The 27,591-nt window shown below is 40.7% G+C and overlaps 1 protein-coding gene across 3 annotated transcripts in view; it reads right to left on the bottom strand.

Moving 5' to 3' along the window:
- grik2 (glutamate receptor, ionotropic, kainate 2) overlaps positions 1-27,591 on the bottom strand; it is a 120,561-nt gene that overhangs the window by 66,753 nt on the left and 26,217 nt on the right. For all 3 annotated transcript variants that reach the window (XM_027015447.2, XM_027015464.2, XM_027015456.2), the window contains 5 exons: positions 15,354-15,521; positions 14,571-14,828; positions 9,080-9,261; positions 6,577-6,630; positions 4,544-4,717 (listed from right to left, as the gene is read on the bottom strand). In XM_027015447.2, the coding sequence (XP_026871248.1) occupies positions 4,544-4,717; positions 6,577-6,630; positions 9,080-9,261; positions 14,571-14,828; positions 15,354-15,521 (836 nt within the window). The remainder of the gene's footprint in view (positions 1-4,543; positions 4,718-6,576; positions 6,631-9,079; positions 9,262-14,570; positions 14,829-15,353; positions 15,522-27,591) is intronic.

Here is a 27,591-nt window from a genome sequence, read left to right as displayed (position 1 = left end):
GCTTTTCCAATTAAAAAGAGCCCTACTCTGTCAGGCATATAAATGGACATTCTTTTAAATTGTCTGCTTGCTTGCATAGGCAGCTGGGATTTGAATGGAGCCTTTACCAGAGTGCTTAACTAGCAGAACCCACAGCGGTGTGACTAAGACGCGGTGTCAGGAGGACTAATAGCCTTAAACACTCTGCTGCATCTGATGCTCTCCCTCCAACCCACATAATGAAGGAAAAAGAGGAATCTGCACTCTGGGAAATATGAACCACATTTCAAAGTGCATGTTAATGAAATGAAGATCATTTTAGCTTCAGCTGCTCAGTAATTTGTGTTTTTTTCCCCAATCTGCTCTATATCTCTATGAACAAGGATATTTCTTAGCCTACATTTCAGCCAATATAATCTGAAATTGATTTATCTCTGTTTCTTTGCTGTCTGTTTCAGTTTCAAATGTCACACTGGTCATGCAAAAGTGTGGCAGTAATGTAGACCAGCAGTCCGGCCATACAGATCGGCGATCCTCATGAGGACGCAGGCTCTGTCTGCCAATGTGTCATGCCCTCTCCTGCCCTGTGTGTCAGCTGCCAAGATCACTAAGGAACAGCACTCACTGAGTTGTAGTCAGTCAGGACAGGGACGGCTGTCTGCGTGCAGACGGAGAGGAAGGTGGACCTCCCGGGCCAGTCAGAAGCCGATCTAATGATATCTGACGGCAGAGAGTGAAGGGAGCTCAGGCACGCTCATTATCGACACCACGTCCTGTTCTCTCTCAGCAGCCGGCTCCTTCACTCCACCATTCTGACAATTAAGTGTCTAAAATAGGCCTTCTCGCTACTAAGCAACTGTTTCTTAGAAAGAGGACAGGAATGAAAACATCATTTGGCACTGAGACAGACTCTGGCTGTGAGACAGGATCTTTTCAAGTCGGTTTCAGAGGCAGAAAATGGAGGCAGGACAAAGAGCTGCTTGGTTTGGTGGCAGAGAGAGGGTGGTAGACACACACACACACACACACACACACACACACACCCAGAACAGATGTGATTGTAGCACAGCAAAACACAGCGGGTCCCAGGAGAGCATGCATGCGAAAGTCTGCTCCCTTGAGAGGCAGGAAAGAAAGGAAGGGAGGAATAACAGAGCATGAGAAGGGGGTAGCGTCACACGAGCTGTGCTCTGCTCCCAAAAGTCAACAGGATAGCTGCTGTCTGTGGGGTAACTCGTCTCCTGGGATACCTGCCTTTCCAGCTACCTGTGGGCAAGACTGTGGGGCAGAATCATTAATCGCAGCTTGCGCATCTGTTTGTGTGTTGTGTGATGCTCCAATCAGAAGAAAATGCAATAATGACCTGGCCCAGCCATGCTGACACCCTGTAATCTCTCTCTTCTGTTCATGCCATATTCTCACCTCAAAGAAACAGAGCTGTTTTAGTTGGGCTTCACAACAAGCTCAGGGTGTCAAAAAAGCACTCTGACCAAAAAAGCAATTGAGTCAAAGTCAGCCATTAAACACAGGGTGATCGTTTTTTGTTTTTTTTTTCTACAGCAGTTGTAGGGTGGGTGTGCTCTAGCTGTGGGTCAGCCCCACAGCAAAACTCCTCAGCCCATGCCATGGGTCAGTCGTGCCACCCATGCCAGGCCGCGTTCCTGCCAGCCCAGCTGTTGCCGTAATGCTCCGTTAACAGTTGCAGCCAAATACCTCCCACAGCATGTGGGCAGGGCTACCGCCAAATCCCAGTCCCTCTGACAAGCCAGAGCCCCTTCAAGCAGGCACAGTGCAGCAGGCAAATGCACACAGCTTAAAGGGGCTTTGAGCACAGGGCAATAGTCAGGGTGGAGATTCCATTAGATGCCCCAGATCTGGAAGCAGAGGGAGCCATGGTGCAGTGGAGAGCCCCAGGCCAAGCACACCACTGCATGCTGTGCTCACCCACACAATGGGGGTGGGGGGTGGATTGGTTCAGGTACGTCTTCCCTTCAATTCAGAGTGAGCACAGCACAGATGGTGCAGATGCCACAGGCTCTCACTCTGAGGTCTGCAGGATTTTTCCTGAAAACTTGCTTGCGAAGTTGCTGTTGAAAACATGCTCAAGCCCTCTAGAGACTGTGATTAAACAGAGACTGTGTCCAATAGCACTGTGGAGGCGTCGGGATAAAGGAAGATAATAAGATCAGGGGATGGTAGAAGCAGTTAAAGCTGCCATCTGTTTTCATATAGCCAGTTTAGCTAAAGCTAAGGGAGATGGAAAGCTGGGGTTCAGATCCTGGGGACTTGTGGCAGGGTGAGCTTTCAGGGCAACTTGCCCCAATTGTGCTGAGGGTCACTGCTTGGCCTGCAGTACCCTGCCTGCTTCCCACCCAGCACTGCCATTCAGGCAAAGCTCCTGTGAGACACCGTGACAGACAGGTCCATCAACACAAGGCACTGAGCCAAGGGCTATAGAGCCTGGAAGGCAGGTCTATATCTGCTGCTTAATCTCACAGTACTTTTTACTCTTTCTCCTTCTCTCTCTCTCTCTCTCTCGCTCTCTCTCTCTCTCATACACACACACACATGCACACACACACACTATTTCTTTCCTTCTCTTTCCATCTTTGTCTCACTCTCTGCATACACAGCCACCCACTGCGCAAAATGCAAAAGTGAAAAACCTATTTTTTGACCACATTCTCACCACATTCACTTCAAAGATAAAAGCAGAAGTCTAATAATTAAGTGGTGAGAAAATGAAATCACATACTGAAAAGATGAGAAGCTTTGCAATGCCTTTCATTAATGTGAGATTAACAATTGTCAGTATTAACAATGGTCAATATTGCTTTGACCCTGACAACTAAAAAAAAAAAGAAACAAAAATCTCTCTCATTTTCTTACCTCTTCTAACAAAGATCCTCCACAAGGAGACAGGAGACTCCAGCCCTGACTGAGTGTTTTCTAAATCTCCTCAAGATTGGCTCTCTTAAAGTAAATCAGACAGAAGCTAAAGCAGTTAGTAAGGAGAGAAATTATGCTAATGAGCCTGCAGAGCTTGTTAGGTCATTTTCATTATACATGTTAAGACTCGACTTGGGGCAGGGTTTCTCCAAAGGAAGATTAATTATTGTACAGTGAGAAAAGGTGCAGAATTAGATTTCATAAGCCAGTGTACACAAACAACTGTTAGTAACAGCCTTATCAGGAAAAAAATCACAAGATTAAATGGTAAAGTCCCTCAGTCTTAAAGGCACAAATGAACAGCCTGCAGAATGTGAGATAATCCAGGCGTGCAGAGAGGAATAAACCCAAATAAATGAGAAATGTGCCACACCAAATGGGCAGATCATCTCATCAAAGTCTGCTTAAAATGCTTCACAGCAGGGAAGCACCCATTTCACAGTGTCACCTCGGAGCTCCAGACTCGTGGGGCACCAGGGCTCCTTTCCTGTGGCCACCACAAGCGGTGCTTCACTTTTTTTGTAATTAATTGTGTGCAAAAAAATTCCATTTCAAAATCCCTGACTCCTTGTTTTCGTCTAGTGGTGATTTCTCATGATCTGTGGTCCATAAATTACACTGTGGCAGGCCTGTACTTAGGCACACAAGGCCATAAATACAGTGAACAAATGAAGCTGTTAATCAAACGTTTACTGAACCTTTCACCATGTCAATATGCATTAGCCACTGACTGATTGCCATTTGTCTAATTAATCAGTCTCCACCTTCAAATGCACATGCCATTATTTCCTGATGAGCTGTCACATTGAAACCCCTGATGATGTAAATCTACTGCTGTTTTGATTCTAACAGAATAACCATGATGACAATGTCAACACAGACAGAAAGAGAAAGAGTTTTAAGTGGAATTGCCTTCTTTTTAACAGACATCTAAATAGTGATATATATTGTGTGTGTGTCTGTGTGTGCGCACATATGGGTGTTTGTGCGTACATGTGTCAACAAAAGGCTGAGTCAGTTAATCCATAGACAGTGCCATGAAATTGACTTGCAGAAATCTCCTCTGCAACATGTGATTTTGGTGTGTCTATTTGTGTCTCTGTAAGGAATTTGTTGTTTTATACATCATAACAAAAGCTCTGAATCAAACATATTTTCCCTCTTCATACAGACTTCCTCCATGGAGGTCAGGGACATTTCACCAACCACTCCAAACTGAGAGGTCACAAGTACAGTCCAAAGACATGTTGCTTTCTAACTTACAACAATTGTGTTGGCAGAATTCCTAACACTAGTGGACTCTATATCCAATTTCTTCCTCTGTTTACCCTTTATCTCTTTGTCTCTGGCGAGTTCACTGTTTGGCACCATTCCCAGATCAGAGAGGTAGTGTTGAGAGAAAGCTGTGGAGAAGCCATTACTGCCAGCAGGTTCAGAACTCAGCATAACCCTGGAGGTGGGCAGTTCAGGTCAACTGAGGAAGGCTGTGTCACATCTATTATCCAATAAAGACTACTACTATTTACTCAATTGATTTTCCTTAATGAGTGACATTTGTACTGAGGAAAAAAAAAATCCAAAAACCAATATCAGCACCACAGAGAAGAAATCTCACCGTCATAAAGCCATCTAATAGGCCAGAGTCAGGTTTGGGAGGAGCTTGGAGACGCTCCATGGACCATTTTTCAATGATGGAGGCCACCTGACTATTCTCCGTGTTTAAAATGCGGAACCCTGACATGTTGACGCCACTGTAGCGGTACGGCTCCACATCCAAAGCAAATAGGTCCTAAAAGGAAGAAGATACAGAACACACTATGCTGGGCTGGATAAAACACAAATGTGAGAATGCAGTTAATAAATAACAGATTGTGTTGCTATGTGAACTTGCATTTATATATGTCATTCTCTTTAAGCCTCTCACTCACTCGTTTGCTCATTCTCTCTCTCTCTCTCTCTCTCTCTCTCTTTCTCTCTCTCCCTCTCTCTCTCTCTTGCACACACACACACACACACACACACACACACACACACACACACACACGCAGACAGACATAGGGGCCTGACTGCAGTTAACAAAAGGAAATCTGGCAGAAAATGGACACTATATGTACCCTCTCCATGGCATGGTTGTTCACTCTGTTGGGTGAATTAAGCTCACAGCTCTGAGTTTTCTAGCTGCCATGCACTTTATTGGCAAAACTAATTACTGAAACTTCAGACATCTTCAGTTCCTCTCTTCTTTCTCTCTCTTAAATGTGCCTCTCCGTATGCATCTAAGTAATTTCTTTGGGTTTGCTTGCTTACACTGAATAAGAAATAAAATATGTTGTTTCACAGCAGGTACCTTTTACTAAGTATATTTTTTTCTTAATCAGTGCAAAATCAAGAGCAAAACTGGGGACTCTGAGGTTTTTAATTTGTTAGAAAATGGGCAGCAGAGAGAAAGGAGGAGCACATACTACTCACAGATGCATGTGAGATATGAGCTTAGTAAAAATGTAATTTTAATAATGTCTAAGTCCTAAAAATGGGCCAGGATGGAGAGAGAGGGAGACAGATGGAGAGAGAGAAGAGGAAGGGATAATACCGATTGAAGAAGAGGAGCAAGAGAGCACTTGTCAAAATCTCAGCAAGAGAAGAAGCCTCTGAACTAGGCCAAGGGCCATGGCATTTACACAAGGACAGTGTGAGCACAGCTCTCTCTCTCCCTCTTTGGAGAGAAATTAATAGCGCCATATTCTCCTCTCTTCAAATCAGCACTGTCAGTCATTTTCAAATCAAAGGTTATACAGCATAACATTAGCGCATTGCACTTTTTTCTAAGGCTTTGTTTTAGGGTTTATGAATAGTGATAAATATAAGTACAGATCCAAACAGGCATTCTCAAAATACTTAAAACACTATGAAACAAGAAAATGTCTGAACCTGTTTTTTTAGGCTAAAATTGCTAGTTTCCTGTAATTTCAGTCATATTCTTTTATTTTCATTGCTGTTTCAATCATTTTTAATTTAACTTAGATTTTGACATTTCATTTTTTTTATATTTAAAGCACAGTTGTTTTTTAAAATTTATGAAAAATAAATATTTCTACAAAGAAATGTTTTTATATTCTTTTTAATATTTTTTATATTCTAATCACCTTCCATTTTCCCGGTAAAACAACATTAAAAGGAGTGTTTTGAATTTTTATTTTTTTTTCCATAACCTTTTACAATTCTGTTGTATGGGCATAGACCCGAATAAATTGATTGACAGCCTCAGTATCAGCCTCAAAATTTAGAGGTTACTTTATGCACTCTGCACTGCCCAAGGTTGCCCAAATGTTGTTCAAATGTTGTACTGTAGTGCCCAATGCAGTGACCAGTGTTGCCCAAATAAAACTGAAACAGAAATATGATAATCACACACATATCACATTCCTGTTAATATAACATTTTGAGTAAGGAGGAAAAATATTGTGCAGACCCTTTAACTCTGGGTATCCTCTCTCTTTCTCTCTCTCTCTCTCTCTCACTATATATATATATATATATATATATATATATATATATATATATATATATATATATATATATATAAATAATTGTTTTTGTTATTATTATTATTTCTTATTTCTAAATAATGTTGTAATGAGGAAATCTTACCAGTGTGGTAAAAATATAGTGGTAGTACTCTGTCATCATTCCCATGGCAAGAGCCTGAGAGAGAGAAAGGCAGACAGTGAGACATTGGGAGAAAGACAGATAGGTTATATAAATATAACAGACAAAAACACATGCATTTATATAACAGAATTTGAAACAGATGTTTCACTTAACATCAACACACTGAGAGGAAGATGGGGATAATGTGCAGTTCTTCCGACAGTGTGGCCTCAGACCACAGTGGAGTTTGATACGGCACTGTGCCATAGCCCCCAGTCTGAGTGCAGATTCCTCCCAGTCCACCCAAGCCCCTCGCAATGGCAAGAGTTAGCAAGACCAAACAGTATTCCAGTACACTTCCAAATGGTGGTGATGTAGTACGTAAGGTATGAGTGTTGATTTCCTATTCTCTGCCAGAGGGTAGTGGGGACTGAGTAATCTAGCAATACAGCAGATGGGATTTGATTTGGCTCTTCTTCCATATGTCTCCATAATGATAACGAGCTCTCAGGTTGACTCTCTAACCCAAACTTGCATACTGCTAGCATCCCTCAAAGACTGAAAGATGAGTCAATCCATAACACTAATTAGTTTGGGGGCCAAGCTGTTTTGTGGTGGAACAGTACAGCGACCATTGTCAAGCTTGAGTGTTGATCTAATTCATGCACTCACTCCTGCATGTCAGTGGCTGCATGAAACATTCAGGAGGCTCCACTCACAACAAGCAGCTGGCCAGAGCAGCTCATCTGCCAGTGGGCTAGTGTGCCAGTGGGCTAGTGCACAAGCGGACTGGTGTGCAGTTGGAATAGTGTGCAAGTAGTCTAGTGCATGAGTAAGATCGTGTGCCAGTGGGATAGGGTGCTTGTGGGCTAGTGCACCCTTGGAACAGTGCACCAGCTGGCTAACACTGTGCTCCTGTGCCCATTCTCACATGGACAGAGCCTGCCACTACGATCAGTGCAATTCTGGCATGCGATAGAGAGGACGGCCATCCACTGGTCTGGCCCCATGCCATGCAGCAAGCAGGTGAGTGGCGCAGAAGGCAGGGACTTGCTGAGCACTGAACAGATTATGAATCACAGATTATTATTGTAGCAGGGAAGTGGAGAGGGCAATCCCTATGGCTGGGTGTCAGGGCAGTAATTACAGCTGTGTGTAAGCAGACTAAGCATCCAGGTGGACTGGAAGGCCTCCATGAACAATCTGCATCTTAGTAAAGTAAATGTTCTCGGACCAATAAAGAAGCAGCACTCGCACTGATGGAGAGGTGAACACTGGTACCATACTGCATATGTGGACGTTACTATGCTCTTAGTCAGCCAATGAATCTCAATATTCATTCAAACCTGGTGTTCAGCACATTACACATCACACAGCTAATGCACTGCCACACTCACAAAACCTCTCACACTACACAACATGGTGATTAAAGAACTTTTCCACAGTCTTGTATCTTTTAGAAAATTAAATTTTATATTATATTTCGAGAGCATCAGGAGCTTACAGCAATAACAAAACTGTCCTCAAAATAGCGCAGTTTGGAAAAGGAATAAAAATCATTTTAATCATGTATGTGTTTACAACCAAGATTATAAAGCTAGTTACTTAACTTGCTCAAATGACCTTAAATAATTTAATAATACATTAATTACATTATGGACTTTGATCATTTAGTACTCGAATCAAACTGATATAACTACAAGCATCCTTTCTCTTGCCTCTCCTGTACCATATGGCTATGGGACAGTGGTTGGGCAGTCTAAGAATATTTGATAGTCGCATAAATTAAAAATAAATAAATAAATGCAGAATAGCCCTGAATTGGCTAACTTTGTAAAAACACTGCTTAGCTGTGCATACTCTTGACTGTAGCATGTGCCATCTGGAGCTAGGATCTCAGATAACACAACTGGCCACGTTCTCAGTTAAACAGCCGGATGGTACACTCCTACTTCTCCTCCTACTACTATGGTGCTTTCCTAGTCAATTCAGTGAATGCCCACTGCACTGTCCTGCGTTCATGCTGTATGGCCAGCTGTGCTATGTGCCTCACAGGAGGAAAGTCTTGGGCTACACCCAATCTCACACTGATCATGAGGTCATATAAAAAGGGAAGGATGTACAATAGGGACCAGTAATTAGGAAAGAAAGCCAAAAACATACATAATTAAATTGGAGTTTTTAGATGAAGCCAGACTGCTATCTCATTATTTACCATTAGAGAAACACATCACAGAGCACTAATGATGAGAACACTTCACCTTCATTACCAATCTTCTGAAAATGATTAGAAGTTTTTGAGGCAGGGTGAGTCATGCTCTCTTTAATATTTGATAATGCTGTAAGCCAGAGAATCATCATAGTTTCATTTGGAGACTTTGAACTATTAAAACGTGCATGATGAAACTTCAGAAAATGTTATTGCATGTCATCACATATACAAATCATTGCATTAAGTCTCTTGAAAAAAAACATTTTCCATGTTTGTAACCTGGAGTCTCACCTGTTTAAGAATGCCAGCAGCCATCTCATGGCCACAGTCAAAAATCACATGGAATTCTTTTCCTCGCTTCATCTCCTTAAGGAGTGGTTTAGCGTCCTTCGTTTCTGCTGGCAGCTGACGGATTTTTAACCGGATGTTGTAACGAGAGGGTGCCTTAATGAGCTCCTGTAACCGAATCAGACCTGAAAGAATGTGAGACAAAAAGAGAGCAAATCATTAGTACATTTTACAAACACAAAAACACAAGGTCTGAGAGAGAGAAATAAAACTTTAAAAAAAAACAAAAAACACAACAAAATAGGCACAATTCTCTGGAAATACAAAACATAATTTTGACTCAGCTGCAGTGCAAATCCCATTTCACTGCACACACTACAAGTATGTATCCAGGATAAGTAAAGTTATACCGTGCGCTCATTTGATTCCCTTGGTTTTAATTAGGAGAAGATAAGGAAGCCCCATGAATAGATGTCTAATATCAGTCTAATTTTAATGAAATCTAGCTCTCTGAACATGTCACACTGTTTTCTTCCCTCCCTCTGTCTTTCACTTTCACTGTCCCTTTCCCTCTCTCTCCCTATTTTTCTCATGCGCTATCTCTCTCTCTGACTCTCTCTATCTCTCTCTGTCACTGTCTGCTCCTCCCCTTTTGCACTCCTGTACTCAATGCTGCCTTACTCTGGTAAAGTAGAGCTTAGAGCTTCTGGCCTGCACATACACTGCACCCTTCCTATCAATCAAGTGTCATTCCCAACTGCAGTGTGAAGACCGGCATAATTCAGCCCAGGGGGGCTTCATAAACCTTTCAGATTCATCCAGCAAGGAGCCTTGTTATCAGCAGGACAACTGGAGATAGCTGGACTGCCCTAAAACATGCAGTCACACTTGCTTATTTTACATCATGGAGCATTTCATTTCACAAGAGGCATCTTTCCAGCATCAGAGTGTGAGCTTGGCTTCTGGGGTAGTTCAAGACTAGATAACTATGAAGGTCACCCAACACAGAAGAATATCGCTGATATATTTCGTCCCTCCACAAAAGCCTAGAACCAAGAGATTCAATAGCATCTCATGTCATCCTGCTGAAATGCTTTGCTTTTGTTTATACCTGATACGTGTACCTGACAAGTATGCCAGATTGTGGCATGTCCTTTTCTATAAAGCCATGGTGATGTCATGGCATGGCCCCCATCTCCTAGATTCCTCCCCATTTGTGTGTGTGTCTGTCCATTGTCACGCCCCTGCTTTGTTAATTGTCCATGTCACACCTGTTTGTAGTTATGTTCCTTGTCAACACATGTAATTAAATCCCTATTGTTCTGCTGTCTGGTTTCGGTGTTTAACCATGTGTTTATCACATAGCGTAAGTTAGCACAAGTATCGCTTAATGTAGATGGTCATTGCATTGTTGCAGTTTTCTTAATCTTACTCTGTTCATCGTGTTGTTATTTTCGGTTTGTGTCTGTCATGTTAATAATGATCAGTTTAGCTAAGGAGACTTGTCTCAGCATCCCACTCCCTCGACATGACCATTACAGGTGACTTAAATTAAAACAGATTTTGTTTTTAGTTACTGCTGAACATCCAAAGAAATTCCAGATCTCCATGTGCCTCCATATCACAAAAATATTCTAATTCAAGTAATATTTTTGTGATAGTGAAAATCACAGATTTTCAAACACTTTATTTGCCAACACTCTCTAATGCTGTGTCAGACAAATGCTGTGTGAGATACAAAGAGTTGCACCCAGTGTGACTGCTGGGACCACGGGCCTTGCAATTGGTTAGCAAACCTATCTCTGACAGCTCCATCTGCTCCCATTCACTTCCATCATCAGTTTTTGTTTATCTGTTTATCTCTGCCTCTTGAGCTGTCATCCTGTCATGACTGCTGATCTTGTGTGCCCTCGCTCTGTAACACAGGGCATGGGCATGTCCATGGCCAACATGGCAGGAGCAGAGAAGAAAAAGAGCAACTTTCAGATCTGATCTGTACTGAGTGTGTCCAATGTGTGTCCAATGCTTCCTGAGTCCTCCTCCACCCCTTTATTAACTCATGAATATTTCACCCAATCACAGCAATTATTAAAAGCCCCATCTGGGAGTTTGCTCCTAAGCATGGCCTACATTGGCCCAGGATAAATATCTGTGAAGAGGCTACATCACTCGTGTGCTCCCTGCTACAAGTCTCTGACAGAGTGGTCATTACTCCCAAGCACTCTGGTGGCTCTCCAGAGGAGCTACACCAACCACATCAAAGGTGTGAGATGAACAGCACTTCCTCCAGGACTCAGTGGTGCAGAGATGCACACTGGGATGCTGGAGGCGCACGGAGACCTGGCCGGTGACTTAGAGAGCTCCAGACAAGCAGGTCAAGGTTAATGTAGCCCTTGCTGCATGGGTGGGCTTATTTATGTTCAATTAAACATGCTTAACAAATTGCAGATGGATTAAAACAAGTTTCCGGTCAAAAGTTTTAATAGCCAGCGTGAAAGGCAGACACATTGCACTCTGCAGGAATTACACACATGCTTCGATGCAGTCAGTAGGTAATATCTCTGTCTCCTCTCTACACTCAGCAAGGGGGGACAGGGGAATGTGCAGTGCAGACAGATGAGGGGGAGGTGAGGACTTCCAGCTCACCGCACAGCCTTCTGAACCTGCCTGGAACAGTGAGTACAATCACCACTCCTTTAGTGAGGCTAAAAGAACATCTGTGTCCTGCCATCATGCCTGGCGTGTCCTTAAACATGCCATCAAAGTCACCAATGCCATGCCAGAATAACCATAAGGTACGGTCTTCGTAAAATAAAACATCAGACATCTTATTAGACTATCTTATCACCAGAGTAAGAATGTTTTCCAAGGACATTTTGTTTTATTTAGACCTTTTAGTGGTAACTAAAATTGGCATCATTTTACCACCTACATAATCACACTGATTCAAAACACATTTTTTTCAGGCCTGCATTTACAAAAACAGTATAAATACCAATTGTGAATCTTTATTATAATGTCATTAAGAGTATTTGTGAAAATAGCTCTCAAAGATGAAATTACCAAAGCACTTATTAGGTCACGAATGTAGAAGTCTTAAATTATCATGCCACTTAGGAAAGATGGCAATGTGACTTTCTAAAGAATCTTGTGAATGCTGGGTGAACATATGATGGCCTAGCTCCTTCATTACTGCGAATGAGGCTGCTGGTTTGGTGCACTCTCACAGATCAAATTGAAACAGATTACCGAAGGGGTCTTGGGGGAAGCAGCTTTGCACTCCAGCAGTACTTGTCTCTATTCGGGTTCTCCGAACCTGAAGTGTGTTTCAACGGCTTGGTTTCAGTCAGCACACACATACTCACGTCAATGTGCACACGCACACACACACAGACACACACACAGACACACACACACACACACACACACACACACACACACACACACACACACACCAACCAACACACATTGCACTGACACTCAGGAACATCATGTTACACTCAGATGGTCACAATTTGTCTGTGTCATTATTAATACTTTATTTATTAATTGTACTGAGTACTTTATTCATGAAAATGTGTCACATGAAATGTTTATTTTTACATATATACATGAACCATGTTCATTTGTGTAGTTAACTACAATTTTGAATAGCTCTACATCTGGTACTACATTATACTGCAGTTGCTCACCTGGAATATATATATATATATATATATATATATATATATATATGTCTATCTATGTATCTATGCAAACACACACACACACACACACACACACACACACACACACACACGTGTGTGTGTGCATAGATAGATAGATAGATAGATAGATAGATAGATAGATAGATAGATAGATAGATAGATAGATAAAATCTCCAAATCATCCCAGAGAAATTTGCCCAGGTTTATATTGCTACATCTCCATTATGACAATAGCTACATAATCAAGCTCTGCCCTCACTGAACATAGCCTCTAGTCTGCCATCTATATTGACCTTTAAACTAATGCAATTAAAAAAACCAAAAAACATATGGGTCAAGCACACCCCCATAAAGGAATTACATGCTTTGGGCACACAGTAAATTACCTTTCTGCTGAGGAGAGAAGTACACTGCAATGCTGTTTATACAGCCATTTCCATTTTATTGTTCTGGCCTATAGTTATATGCACCGCAGCCTTCCTCTCAGAGGCTCTCTTAGCTAAATAAATTTTTTTAATTTTTTTTAGAAAAACAAATTTTAAGCCATGTCAAATGCAATTGCTGTTCTGAGACTCATGACCTTTGGTTCCATTCTGGCTATTACCCTTCGTTTACCCACCTCTGAGGATGTTGTCATGGAGATGGGCTCATATACTTGGTTTGAGGAGCTAAACTGTCCTTCTCACCTGTCGCCAGGGAGAGAGGAGAAGAAAGAAAGGCATGGGTTGGAAAGGTTCCATCTCCTTCAGCCTCCATTCTTCCTGTATGCCCGCTTGCCCGCACACACAACTTCAGAAAGGGTGCATGGATGATTGAGTGATGAGATGGCGGGCCGTGGCCACCACCACACTAGTATCTTCACTGCCACTCGGCCTCTGCCATTAAAAAGTCGAGCTGTCAGAGCCATATCATTATGGCTATTGATTTTCTTGTTTGTCTGTTTGCTCATGTTGAACCATTATGCTCCAATGATCTATTAATTTAGCAGTAAACGTGAAAGGAACTGAGCTCATTTATAAAGCTGAATTAGTGGTGCCCTCAGCACCGAAACAAGCCAACCACATCCTTATTGCTTTGTCTTTAACAGTCCATAAGGAGCTTCTGTTTTAGAGTGCACCTGCACATCTGGCCCTTGTTTGGGGCCTCCAAATGGGTCCTGCTCCAGTTTCCACCTCTGTGACAGAAAATCAAGGCCCTATTAACCCCTGTGAAATGCAGCCATGTCCATTCACCCCTTAATTAATCCAAGTATCGAGAAACACAGGGATCAATTCTGCCTTGAAGTTCCGACAAGTCTAGGAGACCTCGGTGCCTACAGCCAACACAAGAGCCACAGGCAACTCGACCTTGCATTTGCACTCTTATACACAGCTGAGAGAGGCTGCCTGGAGGGCTGTAGAATGCTGTGGTGCTAAACAAGTGGACCTATTGTAGAGGATGCAAGAAAGAAGTTGCATCACGCTGCACAGCAGCTGAAGACTAAATGCTGTGGAAAGTGGCGAGAGAGCTTCAATGAACGCTCTGGGAAATCTGGCAGAATGTCCCATTTGCTGGCTACTGAGTTGAACCCTGGCATATGGCATATGTACCCTGACCACTGAGGTGCTTTCTGCCTGCTGTTCTAACAGGGACCATCAGCCTGGGGCCTTGGCTGCACTGTACACCAGACGGAGACCCGAGGGAATTGCTCAGGAAGAAAGTCAAGCTGCAGGCAGCTGCAAGTGAACGTATGCTTAAGGGACAGCAGAGTGCACCATACACTGTGGGTGCAAAGGGGGGGTTCTCACCTGTGCTGTCGTCGTACACCACGGTGACCATCCTCCACTTGAAGAAGTGCACCAGGTCTAGGATGGCCCTGCTGAGGGAGGAGAAGTCTGGGTAGAGGCTGACGTAGAATGAGTCACGGTTGTCTGAAACTTGGTGCTTCCACTTGGTCTGAATGTGTGGCACCCCCAGAGCATTGCAGATGGACTGAACCGCATTGGCTGAAGAGCTGTGAGAGGGGCCGAAAATGGCTGCCACCCCCAGGGAGAGTTGGTCACAGGCTAAAGAGGGAATACAACACTTTAAAAAACACTTCATTAATCAATCATTAAATATGTTATGGTAGGAAATATACTAATTTGATAATAAGCAGTGACAAAACTTTAAATATGGAATGAGTCCTCTTTTATAAGACAAAGTATGCTACAACAATTATTGCTCTGTTGTAATCAAGAAACATAGCAGGAGGAAAATCTCAATTACAATGGCAATAGCTAATGGTGTGTATAATCAAGAAGAGAGAATTCAGATGTTTTGGTAGTGTCGAAATGACAGATGATTTCAGCAAGTGATCCTGTCTCAGGGGTATTGGTAGCTTTCAGCATTACTGCCACTAACTCATTACCTAAAACTAATCAATTCTCTCTGTTTATGCACCAGCTGGCCAGCAATGTTTCCCCTGGTTAATTGCAATTATTCTAAAACTCAAACGTCTGCTCAAACAGCATTTTATTTTGAACACATATGGCTTTGCAGACACATCAACCCATATCATTTACGAGTTAGCTAGAATTTGAGTGTCATACCCTTTCTGGAAGCCTCAAAACTGTCATGGATGTTTATCCTTTGGATGTCGTATGTGAGTGTTGTGTTTGGCAGTAGAGTTCTGTTTCTGTTGATTGTATTTAAAGCAAACTTAAAGGCTAGTTCTTCAGCACCTGACGGACCAGTTTCAATAGATTCGAATATTCCCCCTAGAAGAAAGAGAGAGAAAGCAAAAATTAGGATAATTTCCAAATTTATCTATAACATCATATTATCATGCATGAATTATATTTTTGTTGAACAACATGCATATTGCAATACATGCCTGTAATGACTCTCATAAGCTTAAGGACTTTAAGTTCGATCATAAAGTAGTACAGCTTTGATAGAAGAATAACCTCGCAAATTGTCACAAAAAAAAATAAAATAAAATAAATATATATATATATATATATATATATATATATATATATATATATATATATATATATATATAGATATATATATATGTAGTCCTTAAGCAGTATGGTTTAAGGGAGCTGACTACACCACAATCATCATCTTGTGAACTCTTTTGACAGGTACTAGATGAATTAATGCTGGCGGTGTAGGGAAGGGGGGAACTCTTCGATCGATGTGCTCTGATTGGCCGGCAGCTCAATCAATCAAGTCCTGTGGGAGCAGTGAGGCACAGCGAGAGAGATTGAAGTGTTTTGTTTGGGTCAACCATGTGGTTTGGTCCTGTTGGCTCACCATATGTCAGAGTAAAGCTGGACACAGTGCTTTACTTACATTTCCGTGGGGGTTCAGCATTTTGTAAATTGCTTGTGGCATTACCTTACATATTTCTTAATGTACTTTCTGGAAAAATATCTGTGACATGTAAAATGCATCTGTGTGGACTTTGCAAATTCAGGAAAAGAGAAGCCCTCACATCAGTAGAATGGATTCCATCCATGAGTGTCACATCACTGCCTGCTATTGTACATTTTAAGCTGTATTCCCTGCTTCTGCATGTGGCCTTCTGACATTTCTATACAATACATCATACTAAGTGTATCAAAAGTCAGTTTTGCTTCAGTGCTTTTTTGTGTTATCAATGTTCAGTTTTGTTTGCAGACATTCATTAGTGTAAATTGCTTCAGATGAGAGGATCAGGTAAGATCTGCCTTCTTAACACAATTAAGCTTAAGTTTCTCTAAGTGAAATCAAGAATTATAACGTTTAATGTGTTTACACTTTTGTAATACTACATCAGCTGTCAGAGTGTTACAGTGGTTGGCCCATCTGTGGACTTTTTTCTTCACACATCTTGTAATGTACAAGCAGAGTAAAGGCTTGTGCAACAACAGAGAAGGTCCATGCTATTAAAAGAAGTGTGGCAAAGTTTTGCCTTCATTAGCATTCGTCCCATGGGGGAAGACTATTTTGCATGTCATAATGAGTCTGAAAGAATTAATAACCATCAGTTAAGCAGGATGTACTATAATTGGAAGCCTGAGCACTTGGAACCATCTTTTCACACAGAGCGAGCACAATTGCAGCTAAAGCTCTTTCTTCAGCTCCATTGAAAGGATAATGCAGTGTGGATGGGGAAAGTGAAGGGGAGCAGTGAGTGGAAGTGAAAAGAGGAGTGATGAAAGTGTAGTACATGACTACAGAGTTAAGTTTAGGAATAAAATAGCAGGAAGAGGAGATGTCAGGACTAAATAAACTAAAAACTACTGAAACTTTTTCCTTCTTTCTCTCTTTCAGATACACATCATATCTTTCAAAATATATGTGTTGTGTATAATACTTCTGAATGATATACATAAATAATTTCCTATCCACACAATCCTCTGCATTGCTCCTGGTGAAATAAAATATTCCATCAATATCTCAGATTGTCACACATGCTAATTAATTTGTGATTCCGACAGAAGGTAAAGAGATAAAGTTCATCACTACTAAGATCACATAAAGCCAGAATGAGTACATATTAATTAAAAATCACATAAAGGTCCCTATTTTCAGACAAAATTATGGGGCTGAAGGAGATACAACAAAGGCTCCCTTGAGAAGAACAAGGTAGTACATGCTTACCAATATGTGTCTATAATTTGTGACTTTGAAAACTCCCCAAGGTGTCATTAACAGTAGGGGGTGAAGTAATAGGGATGAAATAATTCATCATTACTATTTTAAAAAAACAAACCGAGTCCTGATACAATGATCATATCCAATTTTCAAGGCACTGCCTAAGATGTAGTTAGGATTGCCTCAGGTTGTGGGATGACCGGTTGAAAGATTTTCCCCTTGCAGATGGCAAGTTACAGTTTAAGAAAGCTACACTTTTATTTAAAAGCCAGCTTTGCTCTATTGAATATTTCATATTATTCTTTTGAGAGGTTATTTTCTTTCTTTTGTGTTTTATGTTTATTTATTTTTTGATTATTAGGACTTTTATCTGTTTATTATGGTCCCACTATTTAGCTTCCATTTTACCAAAATGCCTTGCTCATTGTGTTGTGCTGGGTGCCACTGAATGTCTTGCTGTCCTCTCAGCCTTCAGGCTCAGCCTCGTCTAATCCAGGGTTGTCATGAAGCGCTTAGCTGGGCCTCAGTTGTGTGCGACATGCTCTGTGTTCACCCACTGCATGTGTCAAACCCATACATGACACAAAGGTCAATAATACACCTAGCAGTGAGGAAATATTCTTCTCAACCATAGCAGTGCCACAATCGATAAAGGCACAACAGTCTCATTTCTGCATTGAAAGGAACACTTACTTAAAAGAGGGCACAAATTTCCCCAATGTCAATATTTCACACAGCAGCAGTCACGTAATAGAGAAAGCTGAAGCCATTTTCTTTTTGAATAGGATACAAGTGTGTTCAGTTGCATGACAATATGGAGCAGTAGATTTGTAAGCTAGGGTGGAAGCCATTTATCTTGCCAGATGATCAATCAGCTATGATCACTGTGAAATCGCCTCCAAAACTGATCAATAGATGCCTCAAACAAACAGCATATGGACCACAATACAGAATCAGACACACAGAAAGGGAACACTGTAACTGAACAATAATTTTGATTTGTAGATGTACTCCAGACAGTTATTTTTTTCACAAACCAAAAATTAAAAATCAGCTTGCATAATGGAGGCTGGTGTGACTGAAGGCAGGGGCAATCGTCATCTTAGGGGTTAAAACCTATACTGTGGCGCTCAACCAATATTCATTGAATTAATTTTTCATTTGATGAAAATAAATTACCACTGATCCACTCGGGAGAAACGCTGAAATATGTGTGTGTGTGTGTGTGTGTGTGTGTGTGTGTGTGTGTGTGTGTGTGTGTGTGTGTGTGTGTGTGTGTGTGTGTGTGTGTGTGTGTGTGTATATCCAACCGACCGTGTCCCTGCAGCTTGCTTGTTGCCCCAAACTGGTGAAAACATCAGACTTCACTCACTTTGTCCAGATAGAAGAAGCTTTTCTGCAAGATGGGTCTCATTCATGAACTGAAATCAGCAACACCAATATGTTTTTTAATTCATTGGAAGCAATTCTATCATTTATATAAATTCTGCCATCGAGGTGAGGATTTCAGGTTTGCAGTTTTATGGGATAAAAAGAATGTGACAAAGGTCTAGGCGCAACGCTGAAGAGTGTAAAGGCTAGGTAAAGGCTACATGAGCACAGAGTGAGCTTCCAAGCCTGAGCAGAAGTGCCAGTATTTGCTTTACACTGCAGGTAACCTGAAAGTTAAATGCTCCATGGAAATAAAGTTTGTGATAAGATTAAATTTGCATAATCCCCAACTGAAGACAGAAATGTGACTATAACAGATTTAGAATATAATCAACAGTGAGGGATTTAAGAAGATAGCTCTATATTTTCTTGTGAATTTTCTATTGATTTTTCCAACTGCATAGTGAGAAGCAAGCCTTATGTATTTAGTAGTTCTCTTAAACCTGGACAAAACTTCGTTATTAATTCTAGAGCAATATGAACCTTCTCCCTTTATCTGTTTGTTTCTGAGACATCATAAGCATGTATGTGTGTCTGCGCACATGTGTTCAGATTCCACACACTCCTGGGGAATTGATTGATGCACTTGCATGCCTGCTCTCCACTCCAGAAGACTTGTAAGGCTATCTTTGATGAATATATTCAGCAACTCTGCCAACCACTGGTATTAACATTCTTTGGCTTTCTGAAATAGCTTTGTTTGTGGGTTACCGCCCCATTCAAGCAGTGAAGAGAAGGCCAGTGGGACTCAGATATCCACACTGAAATGAAAGCACAGACTAAAGCTATGGCATCTATATGTGACCTTTGACATACACTGGCTTTGTCCTTAGGATATCACATTATAGCTTATAGCTATACCTAGAACTGATAACAAAAGTACTCTCACTGACAGTCAAAGGGCTTGTGGCTGAAATGGCCCCCACTTGAATGGCACAGATCAAGTATGTGAGATCATTAGTTTGTGTTGCCTTCCAAAGTCTTAAGTTTAACCTTAATATGACACCTTGTACAACTGGTCTCAGTTATAATCACTGGTCAGTAGCGCTATATAATTTATTGATGCAAAGTGTAATTTGGACTGTGACATAGAAAGTTCCTGAGGAGAGAGGCAATATCTCACCATATTTCCCCTCATTCGTGAAGTGTAGGATTAATCCTTCTTCATGAAGTCAATAGGAACTGTCTAATCCCTCATTTTCACCTCCTTGATAGAGTGCAAGGCATGCAGAGCTACTCTCCACATTTGACACCCATCATAGTGACTAGGCAGAGATTCAAAGATAAAATATCATCCATCTCAATTTTCTTGTGGAAAATAAATAAATAGAACCAGACCTAGATAAATTAATTACAACACCACCATTTCAGCTTGATGCTGCTTTAAGGTATAGATTATTTATGTGGAAAATAGGATACTCGTACTGCACCCCCCTGCCCCCAGTTAGTGACAGCTTGATGGCTATCAGTGTCAAGAGTGTCAGCCCAGTGGAACGAGAAGCACAGTCCAGCATAACAGGCTTGTAGGACACATTCCATCTTTATCAGAGCCAGGGCTGCAAGGGGGAGGTGGAAGGCAGATCTTGAGAACATGGGACCCTCGGCAGAGAGCAAAACTGGAGGGCCCAGGCCCTGGGCAGGTGTGCAGTCCTTCACTACCCCTCACGTCACCTCCATGTACAAAATGCAGATCTGTCACCTTTCAAATTTAAGAGCTCAATATATTTCTAAGGAATGTTGTATATCCAGATGTATACTTGAAGTTTGGAGAATAGAAGATCTTCAGTAATGTATAATGGATTACAAATAGGAATGTTATGTTAAAGTTGACCATAATGCACTTTTAAAACATAGTGGTTGTCACATTTTTAAAAAATACTATGAGCAAACTATTGTATTTAATTAAATGTTTTATGTAAAAAAAACATTTGCTCAACAAAAAAATAAATAAATAATAAACACATATATACAATAAATATAATGAAATACCATATTGGCTAATATTCAGCTATTTGTTACTATGCATGTTTTTTTGTTTTACTGTTAGTTTGTTTTATTTTTTATGAAACTTAATTTAGAGCCTGTCATGATACACATGAAAACACATTGCAATTTTATTGTCATACTATAAACATGCATTTGATATCAGTAGCTATAAATTACAAAAAGTAAAGAAATAAGCAATAGCATACAAAATCCATTTTATTCTTTCTCCACAGTGTTTGTTTTAGAAATCAATATCATAATGCACTTAACACACCATTCTTTCTCTCCAGATGCTAGAAACCGATCATATGAGTGGAGCAAGCTATATTACCCACCTCACTTAGTCACCCAGAATGTTTCCCTCTGTTATTGTCATCAATCTCCTCTAGTCTGATTCTTCCACCTATTACATTATCTGCCCCATGGATCTACCGATATGTACAATGTACATTTTAAAATTCTGTCATTTAGAAAAAAAATCAGGAAACTGCCTTAAAATGTCCAAGTAGTTAGTTTAAAGATGTGTAAGCTTAAGAGAACTTTGTACATGTAACTCATGTCATTAACTAAAAATCATTCATTAGGATGATTCTAAAATCTCACTTCAGACAACTTAAAAACTGGGGTAAAGTTGGTATGTGTACATAGATACAGTATCTGCAGAGCTAGTAAGCAGCAGTTAAGATAAATATTTCTTCAACTTAAAATACCAATTTCTTAGCTGTATTATGTGTGTTAAAATGATTGTTTTGGTAAAGAACGGAACAGAATAATGGTGCAATAATGGTTAATCTAACCTTATTCATTCATTGATGCTCATTCATGAATGACTATAGCTGCTTGTTCCATATCAAGCTATAATATATATCTTGCCATTTAGTGGGACTGCATGTCTTACATTCTTGGAAAGCCAGGAAGCTGAACTGATACAGCTAGATCAACTCTTAACCCATATTGTCTAGTGCAGATTTCACTTGGAATGATAAGCCGCATGTTAACATGATCTAATACTGTGTCCATATTTAAAAAAGATCAATACTAGACCCAACAAACTGCCTGTGTTAAACTTTCAGTAGGTTAGTTTATGAAGGTCTGCTTGGACTCAAACTCCAACACTGTTTAGCACTAACAAATTTGCTGTGTGCTGATGTCTGTACTATGTCTCTTGCTATGCAAGCAGATCACAGACATACTCGTAAGTCATATTGTAATACATTCAGATTGAGGACAGAGGCAGAACAGTAGGTCTCCCTCTGAAGGCAGCTGAAAGTGCTCAACAGTTTGTGTTAAACATAGCTGTAGCACTAGACAATCAGGGTACAGTAGGCAGTGATTATATGGAAAAAAGGAAGAGAGAAATAAAATGCTAATTACCTAACTTGTGTTTTCATCTGCTCAATCAGATTTCCAGCATATAGCATTTTATGTACAACATATAGCATTTGCTGAAGCAACACTTTTATTTCAAATAGGATTAAACAGAAGGTCCTGAAAAAACAATCATAATTTGGCCTACACTATTAAAAATCATTGTAACTTCATTGTTTATGCTAAATGCTGTACTTTCAATAAAGCTCTTACTAATCAGGGTGCAGCTGTGCATGAACAACAAACAAATGTTTCCCATTCTTCTGCTTCAGCATATAAGAAAAAGTACCTTAAAGAATATTGAGTTGAATTTCTTTTCTCATCAAAAGTTGGCATAATTAGAGATAAGACTTGAGAACGCTCCTGAAGTGCTTGCAAAATGTCAGTCCCTTCCATGGTCATTCAGGGCACTGTGGAACACTTGTCGATTTACAAATGCCAACTTCTCTCCTCTACACCTGAGGCGCTGTGAATTTCTCAAAGATTTGGAAATGTCAGTGATCCTCTTCAATGTGCAGGTCTCAAAACTATAGCCTATTTCACTATGCACTATCCATTCCAATCAGAAATTCTGGAACTGTTCTAACAATCGAACCTTTCAAATTCTGTAACTGTTCTAACAATGGAACCTTTCAAAGGAAAACCTTGAAAACTCACCTGCCTACTGCTAGCTACTATCTGCTCATCTGCTGAAAGCTGCATGTTCACTAAGAGCTTGTGTGTGCATTTTCATGCTTGGCCTCACATAAAAGTAAGGCTTGCTCTGCAAAGCCTTGTTTTAACTTCAATTATGAAAGACCTTACTCTCACAGAACTGCACACAAAACGTTTCAGCTGAAATCATGGAGAAACTGCAAGGGTGATGCTAACCAAAAACAAAACTCTCAAGGGCCATATCCACTAGCCGCACTTTAAAAAGCCGAACCAAAAGAATATCTCTGACACATAGATTAATAGGATCAACTTTGTGTTTCTGCTAAAAGCTCTCTTTACACAATTGTAAACACACGAGGGAGCAGAGTTCAGGATCCATGGCAACAGAGCTGGCAAAATGGCTCAGCACACCAGAATATACTGGTGTTAGCACAGCTAATTTCATACTTGCTTAGGTGGGCATTTGGCCACTCTGACCGTATGCTCTTCCATTTCTAGTTTTTGGACGGTAGCACTTTGTGAATACACTTACGCATAAATCTTATTACAGCATCTCTTCTCTTCCATGCCTTCCCCAAGCAGATCGATTTGCCTAACAATGCTAAGGAGCCCTCCAGCTTGACTCCCCTACCTTAGACCAACTCAGCAATAGCCTCAAAAACGCTGCCTTCTCCTTTTTTAATGAGGGTTCTTTTTTAACTTGGCCATGGCATATTGATTTTCCACTCGTAAAGTGTGATATGAACTCAGCAGGAATGGAGATGTGGTTGGAAGGAAGTACCATGATGTGATTTTCTTTTATTTCTTAGATGGTTTGGCCCCTGACATCCCTAGTATTGTGTGGTAATCCTCTTCCATTTAGGAGATGAGTCTTGGATCTAATGAGATATGAGTATGTGCCTCACGAGGCTCATCGACTTCATGTGGGGCTCGGAGTAAATGATCAGCCCATCTCTCTGTGGTGGAGACTAATTAAGGCATGCATTTTTGCATTAACGATGGTCTTTTGGGGGAGGGGCTATACTGGGAGTAGAACAATGATGAATCTTTACTTCTGAATGAGAACTCCTTCAGCTTTCCTCTCCTTTAGCCCAAACTCTTCCCAACACTTCATTTAGCTTGAAGGCTCAGTTCCTAAACAGTTAAAAACATAAAAGATAAAACAATAAAAAAGAAAATCCTGCACCATCACACATACTACATTTTTCACCTAAAATCTGTTTTACTTCAAAATAAGTTTTGTTTCTGTGAAAAGACAAGAGGACCCAAGACTACAATCCAAGGCTCAAAGTGATCGGACTGGGACGAGCAATTCTAGTGCCAAGGAGTTTTGTGAGTCAAAAAGAGGGAGGTTAACACTGGAAAGCTATCCTCTATTTAAAGGGAAGTGCTTCCATCATCATGTCGGGAATTATTCCCAGCACATTTGTCATCTTGTTCAGTATTCATTTCCCTGTGAATTGGGGGCAGGACCCTATTTTTTCGTTTGAATATATCAAAAGGTGGCTGGATAAAATTGAACCAGTGCACCTTTTTGAGAAGATATGAGCTATGGGTTTAGCTACAAATCCAGAATGAGTATTTTCCCATCTTTTTTTATGAAACTGAAGTTGGTATGTTTGAAAGAGAGGAATGCACCAGAACATGCACTAGAAATAATGAAAATAACAAAGGGTAGCAAATCAAATTGACAGAAATTCTATTTTCTGTTGGAGAAAACACAAACATCAACTGTATCTTGAATTATAATATCAGGCCTAAATGACTGGGATACAGATGCTTCTGTGGTGTAGTGATAAAACATGAAGATGCAACTGTGCATTTTTTTAGTAGAAAATGTAAATAGTATTGTTTCTGGCCAACTCCTTTCAGTGATGGCAGGACATGTCAGTATGAGGTGTGTGTGTGTGTGCATGCATAAAGGTGCATGTGAGTACATGCACATTTAGCCTACATGATGAAAACCTCACGTTTTCCTCACACATTTCCTCTGTAACAAGATGACGGCTGTAGTTTTCCGTGCAGGGCTGCTATTGGTTGGCTGGCCCCGCTCGGTGAATGGTCTATGGCTGTGACTAATGAACTCCAGCTCAGCCGCAAGGTCACAGACAGGTGGGTTCCATGGCAACGACAGAACCTTTATCAAATGGTGAGCAGGCTAAGGCAAGGCCCCCTCCTTCTAGAAGGTTCTCTGAGAATCTCTGAGATAGAACAAAGGGTGATAGATGCAGTGAAACGAGCTGGCTGCCTCAGTAATGAACTTGTTCAATAAGATTTTTCAGATGGGGACAGATAACAGGCATAGTTAACCCTTTCCTATCCATTTAAAATGCTGAACAGCCTCTTGTGTGCATACAATAGGAATGCTCCAGTTCATGCTGCCCTACTGAAATGCACAGGCAGCAGTAACCTACTTTAACAAGTGAAAACCTTGTCCAAAAATGCACACAGTTGCACTTACAGAAAGATATGCAGAGATGCAGCAGTAAAGACTTCTTTTTCTGCAGCAAAGACTCAACAACGATTACACGCACTGTCAGTATGAATAGAAATCATACTGGAACTGCAGTGACTTTAAAGCTGTGCTAAGTTATGTTTCCTCAATATACGCTGAGATCTGTGATTTTGATTTTGGCAGATTTTCTTGGATCATAAGGCTTTGTTGATCAAGGCCTTAGAAAAAGCCTTGAGGGCAGAGCTAGAAATAAACTAATCTTTTAACCAGCAATGACATCTTCCCCAGAGATATCCACACAAAGTCAGTTTGTCTCTCTCTCACTCTCACTCAATGCCTACAAAATACAGTGGTGTTTAGAGATATCATGACGCCTTTGCCAACTTTAACTTAATGCTTGAGCCAGAGACAGAACATCAAAGATATACTTAAACGGGACACATGTAAATAACTTTTTCCATGCTTGTGCACGTACATTTGGGTATGTGGAGTGTCTACCAACCCACAAACTGTGAAACAAGACAAGCCAGTGATTTTTTTGTGGACTGCCTAGGTCAGCAAACATGGGATTCAACAAGCCCCTCAGTTGTGGCTCCCCTTTCTATGTCAGGTGTAGGCTCATTAGAATTATATTGCTTGCATTTGAATATCTCCACCCATGTCTTAAGAGTTACCTTTGCGAAGGTGCATCCTTTTTTTTCTCACAAGCGCTAGACCTGCGCACAGGATCTGCTGTTATTGGCTGCACAGACCAGCACAAATCACTACATCAGTTCAAAGCTTCTGTCGCCAGAAGAGCTGAGTGGATAGTTTAACTTTGATGCCAATATCCCAGCTACAGTCGGCATAAACTTGTACTTGTGTCTTAATCACTTTGTGTCTGACTGCTGTTTCAACCTAGGTCAGCAGTAAGTTGTTTAGAAATTTTTCCTAAAAGAAAGATAAATACTAACTGTCTGAGGCAAAACTACAGCCAGGTAAATGTAAGTGGTTAAAAATAATTATACTATGATATTTTGGCTGTTTAATACTAGTTAATGCTAACAGCTGAAGTAATAGATTTAATTTTCTAAAAAGTTATTGTCCTTACTTGCTGCAGGATACATAATAACATTAATACTATTAGTTTGCTATTAGTCTGAATGTCTAGAATGTCTATAAGGTGACCTTCATCTTATCAATACATGAATAACATAAAATGAGAAAATAAGTCTTTTGTGCTGCTGATTATATAGAAATTCACAAGAAGTTTATGACTAGCCATGAATCACTAGCTTTTGATAACAGGTACATAAATATACACATACAAGATTCACTAGCAGTGGGTTGTACTCGATACAACAGCCAGCAAGACCGTCTGATCTTAGCCAATGTACAAACATACAAAAAGAAATATCAAAGTGATATAAAGTTAATAACTTAATAACCATTCAGATATGTAGTGTTGTGTCCTTGATTATCAAACTTGTTGGGGAGCCTCTTCTTGCTCAGTGTCTGAATCTGGTTGAAATATATATGGTTGCACCACAATGTTTTCTCCAGCAGACATGTTTCTCCCAGGATTCGCTGTCATCAGTTGCCACAGTAGCGCAAAGCCATACTCACGTCAGCACACCCCACAGGCGAGTGGGGTGGGGTGAGGTGAGCAGTGGCTCATCATCATTTAGAGAAAAGGCATTTGAACTGGGCATTTTGAACAGAGCTGTTTAGACAGGGTGAGAAGGGTGCTGTGGTGCTTGATTGCTGAAGCATTTTTACCAAAGTATGTCACAGACATTTTATTAAGACCACAGAGAACTGGGATAACTTGAGGAAAAGGGGTATGTCACCTTTAAAAATGTCAGGATCTCCAAAGAGAATAACAAAATAACCTCAGAAATAAGTATTGACAGTAACCTTTATAAATAACATAAAGACTTTTAAAATCAGGTAATCACTTTTACCGTTCTGCATAATGTCATGTATTTATTCAAACATTGGGCTGTGTGTGGAGAAATGTGTTTGAGTGAGCAGTGTTTGAGGGAATGAAATATGCACTGCAGACACAAAGGCAGAAGCTATGCTGCATGGAAAACACTAAATAGTTGGGACTTCTCAGTGAAGGTGGGAAGCCTTGGAGTGTGTGTGTGTGTGTGTGTGTGTGTGTGTGAGTGTGTGTAGCATGTCAAAGAAGTGTGTCTCATAGTCAGGCAGACATATTATGGGTGCTAATTCATGAGGAAACAGCAGAACACCAGCCCCTAATTAAGCCTCACACTGTCTGTGGGAGTGAGATCAACATCTGAGCATCTGCATAGCAAAAATAC

This window comes from Electrophorus electricus, chromosome 10 (genome assembly GCF_013358815.1).
Source record: "Electrophorus electricus isolate fEleEle1 chromosome 10, fEleEle1.pri, whole genome shotgun sequence".
NCBI lineage: Eukaryota > Metazoa > Chordata > Actinopteri > Gymnotiformes > Gymnotidae > Electrophorus > Electrophorus electricus.
This window is presented reverse-complemented; position numbering and strand designations above follow the sequence as displayed.